Source organism: Toxorhynchites rutilus, chromosome 3, assembly GCF_029784135.1.
Source record: "Toxorhynchites rutilus septentrionalis strain SRP chromosome 3, ASM2978413v1, whole genome shotgun sequence".
NCBI lineage: Eukaryota > Metazoa > Arthropoda > Insecta > Diptera > Culicidae > Toxorhynchites > Toxorhynchites rutilus.
The window spans coordinates 40,611,311-40,620,739 of NC_073746.1; the positions used below are offsets into that span (position 1 = coordinate 40,611,311).

At 36.9% G+C, this 9,429-nt stretch overlaps 1 protein-coding gene across 1 annotated transcript in view; it reads left to right on the plus strand.

The window, feature by feature from the left end:
* The window catches only part of LOC129774481 (1-acyl-sn-glycerol-3-phosphate acyltransferase alpha-like), a 40,128-nt gene extending 35,616 nt beyond the window's left edge, over window positions 1-4,512 (plus strand). Inside the window, exons 2-5 of the mRNA XM_055778225.1 lie at window positions 2,891-3,069; window positions 3,135-3,268; window positions 3,340-3,521; window positions 3,587-4,512. Coding sequence (XP_055634200.1) covers window positions 2,891-3,069; window positions 3,135-3,268; window positions 3,340-3,521; window positions 3,587-3,901 — 810 coding nt within the window. The 3' untranslated portion in view covers window positions 3,902-4,512. The remainder of the gene's footprint in view (window positions 1-2,890; window positions 3,070-3,134; window positions 3,269-3,339; window positions 3,522-3,586) is intronic.
* Window positions 4,513-9,429: the final 4,917 nt, after the last annotated feature.

The following is a 9,429-nucleotide window of genomic DNA, read 5'->3' on the forward strand; positions in this document are numbered from 1 at the left end:
TTTCCGACAAGAGGACCAAAAGTGGACGATTTTCTTCAACAATCTGAAGTAAAGCTACGTAGTTTGTGAATCGCCACAGCTGCTATACGAGAAAAGTAGCACGCTGGGGCGATCGAGAAAAATATAAATAAATAAGAATCAGCTGTTGTTGCAGCCGTTCTTCTACTTAGCCTGATATTAATGCACAATGGGCATGCGAATGAAGTAATCTTTCGTTGCACAAAAACAATATTTCACACGTAATTTTTTTTTAATAATCACAGCACTAAACACACTAGTATGTCCATCATGATTATCGAGTTCATGGTCATGTAAAACTTTTTCATGAAAACCGGACATATTTTCTAAATGGACGCCTTCAATGAAAGACCGAAAAGCCCTACGCCAAAAACGAATATAACTGAGAATACGTACATTAGGGAGCCAATGAAAATGGTCATCTCGAATTTCAAAAAGTTGCCCCATAAAAATGCTCGACACCTCGAAAAAACACTCTAAGCAAAATATCAGCTGAATCAGACTTAAGGGAAATCGGGCTTTTAAAAAAAAATTGTTGATGCCAAATGTCTTCAAGTTGTACTACGATTTCAAAAAAAAAATTGTTTGTCAATAATCGACACTCTGGGACTTTTTTCGGAATACGAGGCAAAACGTATGGTTTTTGATACTAACAAAAATAGTTTTCTTGATTTTTTTATGCGAAATGTTGATTTGCACGATAATATACCCAGTGCTAAATATTAGCTCAATCGGACATCATTTATTAGTGTCGCTGACACATTGAGATTGAAAACCGAAAAATCACCGAAAATCGGGGCTTTCAAAAAATAATTTTGATGTCAAATGTCTTAAAATTGCATGACTCGTCGAGATTTACTGTTATCTCATGCAATTTTAAGACATTTGGCATTAACTCTTTTTTCTCGAAAACCCCGATTCTCTTTGCTTTCGATTTTTCTTTGCTTTCGTTTAGTCCGCTTTGCGCCACTCTCCTTTAAGTCCGATTGAGCTGAAATTCTTCATATGGTGTTTTTTCCAGGTGGTGAACATTCTGTATAGGGTAACTTTTTGCAATTTTAGGGTCGTTTTTTCCCATACATCCATTGGCACCCTAATGTAAATATATAATCGATTCAATTGGCAACATTGGCAAACATAAATTTGTTCATGATAAGTTGAACGATTTGTTCTTTTAACCCTTTTTTGATTGTGCCAAACCGTACAACATCGAGTTTCTCTCGTGGTGCGCTTGCTTGTAGTAAGACGCTAATACGCTCAGCAGAGTAGTGAAATTACTCAATGCGTGACCCATCGAAGCGTTTGTATTTGGTCCGCTCTTTTGAAAATTAAATCATACGCGAAAGGGTTAAGGGGTTATTCTAGACGTTTTGTCGAGCTCCGAAGAAATAAAACAAAGAATATTTTTAGTATCCATTATATTTTTATTTGTGTATCTTTCTTTTAACAATAAAAAAAAATCATAATCAGAATAGTTACAAGCCGAGGAAGTGAGGGGATTCAAAAAAAAGTTGTGCCATGGCGTACACGATTTCAACCGTTCTGGTTATCTGAAACAAAAAAAATCGAATAGATTCTGAATCGGTAAAGATACCGCTATGGCATAAATCTCGGACAGGCCGTTTGAAAAACAAAATACGGTTTAAAACGTTTTTTCTTGCGTTTCCCGATTTTTTTAAAAATAGTAAAATAAAAAAAAATATATATTTTTAGTGGTTTCTGCGATCGAGAGATGCGTGCAGATTGTATTCATATAAATTCTACATGAATCGGATCCGTAGAACTCGAGATATCGTGTACGCCAGTTTGGAAAAAAACTAGTTTGGGGAAGAACGAGTTTGAAGTTCATTGTTATGCAGCCATTCCATGCCAAACTGATATAGTGGTTCTCAGATTTTCGTCAAAAGTGGTAGTTTTGTTCATTATCGCAAATGAACGCAGAACCGTATTTTTTTAATTTTTTTTCGTTAGGGTGACCATTTCCATTTTAGGGTGGTCCCAAAAATCATTTTTTTCGCATTTTTGCAAAAAATGAATTTTTTCTAAAATTCATATCTTTCGAACAACTCGACCAACTCAGATGTTCGACATATTTAATTAAAACCAATTAGTTTTTCTAGGAAAAATACTACAGTTGCAGAAAATTTAAATTATGTTTTCGTCATTACTGATTGTTTTTTATAATTTTCATGGTCTCGGGAACAAAGGCACTATCTTTTTTTTTTTTTATTTTTTCTGGAAAGCCGAGGATTTTTCACATAACATATCTCGAAACCAGGGAAGCGTTTTTTTCGTTTTCCGAGACCATGAAAACTATAGAAAACAAATAAAATCAATAATGTCAAACATCTGAATTGATGTCAAATTGAATTGGGTCGAAAGTTATGAATTTTAGAAAAAAGTCATTTTTGGCAAAAATGCGTAAAAAGGGATTTTTCGGGCCACCCTAAAATGGAAATGGTTACCCTAACAAAAAAAAAAAAAATACCGGTCTAATAATTTGCGATAAAGAACAAAACTATCGCTTTTGAAGAAAATCTGAGAACCACTATATCGGTTTGACATGGAATGGCTGATGGTCGTACCAGGTTAGATACCGCTTCAATAAAATGGCTTTAACTCGTTAAAAATAGGATTTTCGATAGGTCCTTTCTAGGGTATATTCTTGTATGCCTAAACTACAGAAATATGAATGAAAAATGTTTTTTTTTTCTCAAATTTTTAGACAAGCATACTGCATTAACATAGCTCTACAATGTAAGTGGAGCAATGTTCTGATCGATATGTTATTGTTCTTTTCTTTTTGACCAACGTCAGCATATTTGTAATAATCTATAACAGTTTTTCCTATCACTACTCCTCTTTTTTGCAGGATGTCTTCCTCAACAGCTTATGTGTACAACTAATAGTGGCAACAATACTACTCAGCTGCGTATGGCCCACCTTCAAGTACTACGCCAAGCTAACGGTCATCATCATAGTGTCCTGTATGGTATTAGTGATCCCGATACCGTTCTTTCTAATCAAACCCCGATGGCCGTTGAATGCACTGTAAGTTCCGTGCACCGTGATAATATTTGAGTGTTAAAGTTGTAATAATAACGTTGCCGTTTCAGGGTGTCCGGAAAAGTCACCATCGAGTTCGTTCGCTGGCTTGGGGTATCGTACGAAGTCCGGGGGACGGAACATATCAACGTTAGGAATGGCGGAGTGGCCCTCATCAATCACCAGAGTGCCATCGATATCGTTCGTGAGTCAGATTATATCATTCAAGTATTTTTTTTATTATTATTTTTATTTCTCATTCCCCATGCCTTACAGTGCTTGCTCGACTTCTAGCTGATTTTCGAAACATCGTGCCGGTTGTTAAGAAGGAGCTGTTCTACTTACTCCCGTTCGGAATTGGCAGCTATCTGGTGGGGGTTGTGTTCATCGATCGCAAGAATACCACCTCGGCGAAAAACGTCATGAAGCGAGAGTCAGTTGCCATTATGCGGGATAACGTAAGTGAAGATATAAAAACATAACCCACTTATGATGTTATATTTATAGTACCGTTCTGTTTTAGCTCAAACTGGCAATTTTCCCAGAAGGCACCCGCCATGACAATGACACCCTGTTGCCGTTCAAGAAGGGTTCCTTCCACGTTGCAATCGATACTCAGTCTGTGATTCAGCCTGTCGTGGTATCGAAGTACGTTTTCATTGATCACAAGAAGAAGCGTTTCGGCCGAGGGCGGGTGATAGTACAGATCCTGCCGGAGATTTCGACCCAAGGAAAGACTAAGGACGACATCAATGAACTGGTGGAACAATGCCAGAAGCTCATGCAGACCGAGTTTGATGCGCTCAGTGCCGAAGCGAAACAGTACTGCCGACTGTAGTGGATGGGACCACAAACTTTACACCACTATACGCAATATGAGAATTTATCTAGTGAATTGATAGCGAAACTTCGGATGTATTCGTTTAGGCAACTTATATTGAGAGCTACACGGAATTGGGTTTTACTTTTGTTTTAAGTCGGTAAGAGCACAGACAAGTCAGTGACATTTCAGTTATAACCGTGTGACATGTCTATCCCTCAATCACGAACCCATAGTCCATTGTTAGGAGAAACAGTTCAATGAAAAACATAACAGCAATACTTCATGATAGTGATGTAGATTTTATTTCGTATGATTGTAAATAAAGCGAGACATTAGATTATATATCGACACTAACAGGATTTTCGGATATCAATGAGCAAATGTATATTAGGTATAGATTTTCACTCTTCGAACGTATATTAGAAACAGAAAAAAAACGATACAATTCATTAGATATAGGGACTTAAAAAACAGCGAGTATTTCTTACTTTTTCTCAAATGAAATAGGAATGTAATACTTTTATTGTTGATAAATGCACTTTGAATTCCGATAAGTTGTATTCCAAATTGACATGTTATGTTATTTGTTCGGAATTTCCGAAAATTTCAATGGTTTCCCATTTTTACCTTGAATAAAGAATTGATTTTTAAAACATAACTGATTAAAGTTTGAAATTTAAGTTGTATAGTTTTCTGTTATTGGAATAAAGCACAAGCAAAGTGACTAAAATTGGCCCATGGGATTGGAAGATGAATTTAACAATGCATGAGATATTCGATATGGAGGGTATAGTATAGTTAAAAGTGTATATATTCCAAACTGAGCGAATAATCGAGAGCAAATCAATCAGAATCACAACTGATGTGACAGGGGGTCTCCGTAGCCACATTGGTTGCGCGTTCGCTTAGTAAGCGATCGATCGTGAGTTCAAAACTCAGGACCCTCATTGACCATCTTTGTGTTGTTACAGAATAGCTAGGTCCACGCAACAATCATCAGCAATGGAGATCGATCCACGGTCGAAATAAGATCGATTCATCCATACCACTGCTCTGCTCTGCAAGACACATCGGGCTGCTGTTCTATAAATAACTCAACAATGATCAATCAACTGTCTCCGCTGTCCGGTGGTCCAACTGGATAATGGAAGAACCAGTCTTCCGTGTTTCACATTGAACACTGGGTACGAGACGAACAGTGTTCTCCCTACTCTCGCAGTTTTATGTTTGCAGACAAACATTATTTTTTGTACCCGTTGTTTAAGAATGTGTCATGTTTGTTTCCCATGATGTTCAAACATGATGTTCAGTTTCTCTCGCATTTTCATCCCAAGCAACAGCAGTGTGTAGAATAAAAGAAGCGAATTAGACAGCACACCACCACCACTCAACACACGGTGTGTTGGTGCGTTGATATGAAAAGGGAAGGGAAGCATTTATCATGACAATGGTGCAGTCGCTTCCCCAGACTTCAATTGGTAACATGCACGCAAAAAAATCTCATAGAAACTTCTTTCTATTCAGAGAATGTTTTCTTTGCACGAAACCAAGGATTATATAATCAGACTTGCAAAATGTGCATGAACTCATAGCCTCTTAGTTCATGCAATTTTTGTAATGCGAACTAAATTTCAAGTTCGTTTCTGTGAAAAAGTATTCTACGAAGAAATATTTTAGGATGAATAATTTCTTTCCGTGCGTGAAAAGAAACGAAACGAAAGCAATGAATACTGCGACATCGGGTGATATGTTTGTACATGATGTTCGTGAATTATGAACATCGTGTTTGTTTACAATGTTTATGTTTGTGTATCATTGTTCGCGTTTGGGATAGACATTCAACACTAGCGAAAATCATGTTTGAATTCAAACAAAGACATGTAATTTTCACATCGGGTGGACATGTGTAAGTGTTTGTCGGAAGACTGGGAAGAACAGAAAGAATACTCTTACGCCTAAATGGCTACTGTGTGAATGTACCATATGTAATGGTATAGAAGGGGAATACTGGCGAACGGCAACTGTGTAATGTGCTAATTATAGATATGATAACCATGTGACATGTACACGATTAAAATTCGGCTCTGTTACAGCTAAAATGCTAATGAGCCTTAAATAAATAAATGGGATAAACAACTGATGTGATGGTGGCTTCCCTCTCTGTTTTGCGCTTTTCATGGACCCGTGGCCGAGTGGTTAGCGTCTCACATTACCATGTCGGGTTTTCGGGTTCGATTCCCGTTATGGAGGCGATCTGTCGTAGTGGTAACATCCATACCTCTCACGCAGAAATCACGAGTTCAATTCTCGCTGTTAGAGGCGAATGAACTGCAAAGTTTAAAGCCTCTTAAAAACAAAGAAAGAAAGAAAGATTCTCGCTCCCGGCATTCTTCCAGAAATGAAAGTAAAGGTGACGAACCAGCCGAAATGTGTTGAAAGTCACTATAACAGAGAAAAAAAAATCGATTCCCGTTCTGGTCGAGGGATTTTTCGTCAAATGAATTTGTTCCGACTTACTCTGTGGTCACGCGTATTCTAGAGCTTGCCCCTCGGAATACATTCAAGGCGTGTTATTTGGCTTAAGAAATCTCAACTATTTATTAATAAATGACGCTAGTTAATGCATACGTTGAGACGGCAAAAGTTCCAACAGGGAACGTTAGCACCATTCAAGAAGATGGAACAAAAATATCTGTTATGTTCACGGAAGCCATGTTTCTAAAATTGTCTACATACCGAACAGAGCTAGAATATATTGTATTACTTTTATTTCCAGTGAGTTTGAAGCAACATGAAACAAATCAAACGAAAGGATCACTATCACGAAGAATCCGAGCAGATGAAAAATTGTGTCATTTATTTATTCAAAAAATACGATGGGTTGTATCCGGAACACGACCGCTTAGGACGTAGGACTACGTAATCTTTTTAAATTTGTTGGATTATCATTTCCGATATTATCTGCGAATATGTCGAAATTTCATAAATAACTTTTTAGTAAAAAGTTCCGGAGACCCTGAAAAGGTCAAATGGCTTGCGTGGTTTTGTTGAATCATTTCGAGAAGCAACGATTCTTTCTTGCCTTTGCGAGAACAATACACTAATTGGTCATATGTCGCAATTTGTTTCTTTATATCAGTGCACGCATTGCACTGAGTATTTAACGAGAGGCATCTTCCGTGCATCGCTATTCAACAAACACCAAACACGCGTCAACCAGATGCACACAGTTGCAGCGATAAAAATGAAACAGCGCGAGAACGACCGTTTATGAAAAATTGTTTCTCGACTCTCGGTCAAAACCGTCAATAAAGCTAGGAGCTTGTTGCATCAGAACAGAGCCGATGCGCCAGAGAGCAAATACGAATGGCAACTAAAAGTATCGAAGGTGTGCTATTCACATGTACAGGAAGTTCTAAGTTTCGCGCAACGAAAACAAGCAACACACACAAAGCCAAACACTGATGGCTAGAAGCGACCTATAATCATTTGCACTCTTCTCTTTTTTCGCTTGCTTTGCCATGGCGCGGATGGTTGTGTTAATTGCAATGCCAGATGCACTTCAAGTGAAATATTCGCTAGCGTTCACAGCTCGAGGGGAAACATAAAACACAAAACGAGCAGAATATGCGACGTTTGTTGTTTTGGGCACAGAATTTTCCTCAGAGGAGATGTAATACTTATACGCTAGCGACAGCTTATTCTCTTTTCGCTATCCCCATTCGTTGTTTCTTTTCTAGCGGCTGCATAAGTTGCCCGTTATTGACAGCTCTATTCGGGAAAGCACACAAATGGACAGAACAAATGTATGGGGAAATGGGAATACTTCCAATTTCCATCAATTCGAACCATATACAGACTATGGGATTGTAATGTATAACATATCAAACAAGAAAATTTCCGATTCGATTGGTATGCAAATCGTTAAAATACGTTCGTAGCAAAAAATAGTTATTAACGTTAACTTTAAGAGCTCGAGCTTGAGCTTGAGCTTGGGTAGACTGTACAATTCGTAGTTGCTCTCCGTGATTGACCTGAACCAATCAAATTGCACAAAGAACACACAGAATGACGCTTGGGACTAGCAAATCATTCTCGTTGTGCAATTTTCGGTGATTCGAGCTTTAAATGGTCATTAACGACGCCGGCCACGTCCTTATAGTCACCAGGGGAAGGGAAGGAATGTTGGTATGATATTCGCCGCCCGAAGGCCAGAAGGGTCGCCTCTATAGCGTGGTTCCCTAGCGTTTATCGTGGGAGGGATAGTTGTTAGTGGGAATGGTTAAGAACAATCAGGATTCACTGCGGTAAGTGATGTGATTATGTAAATGCGAACAATTGACCTCTCGACAAAACAAAAACCCCAAAATCTAGTATGTTACAACACGCGGCAGAGATTATCTTCAGGTATCCTGAGAAGGAAAACCTGTAAAATTGATACATTTTATATAATATAACTCTTTGCGGTCGGAATTAGTTTCCATTGGAAGAGATTCTCTTATATTTCCACGCTAATAATATTTTGCTCATATCGAGTACCGTTACCTATTATTCATAGAAACTTGTTATACATTCGTGAAAAAGTTCACTAGGCATTAAAATTTGTTTAGAAAAAATGTAAACTATTACATCGTTGAATAAAGTATTTAGTATGATTCCTTGCTATGGTGGCTGATAGCAGATAAACGACTGCAAAGGGTTAATATTCTAGTATTCTAGTATGTACTTTTCATCGAAGACAATCGCGTTGGCGGAGATTTTATAGTGGGAAACCTGAGAAAGTAACCGGTAGAACTCCTTTTTTTTGCTTGCTAAATAAATATATAAATCCTTTGACCATTGACCATACAATAATTAAACAGAAGAAAAAAACTAATCGCCAGCTGATATTTTGCCGCAAAACATCAGCGTCTGGCCCACTGTGAACTTATATCGATTCACAAATGGCATCGCATTGGTGTTAGTGAACGTGTCCGTACATGTACATTCGCGTACATCACCTGATACGATAGCAAAAAGTCAGCCGAATGAATTGTATACATATGAAAAAGAATAGAGGAAACTTAGCTGGATTGTTTTTGGTGTAACTAACTAATAATAACTAATAACTAATAACTAATAACTAATAACTAATAACTAATAACTAATAACTAATAACTAATAACTAATAACTAATAACTAATAACTAATAACTAATAACTAATAACTAATAACTAATAACTAATAACTAATAACTAATAACTAATAACTAATAACTAATAACTAATAACTAATAACTAATAACTAATAACTAATAACTAATAACTAATAACTAATAACTATACGATAGCAAAAAGTCAGCCGAATGAATTGTATACATATGAAAAAGAATAGAGGAAACTTAGCTGGATTGTTTTTGGTGTAACTAACTAATAATAACTAATAACTAATAACTAATAAATAATAACTAATAACTAATAACTAATAACTAATAACTAATAACTAATAACTAATAACTAATAACTAATAACTAATAACTAATAACTAATAACTAATAACTAATA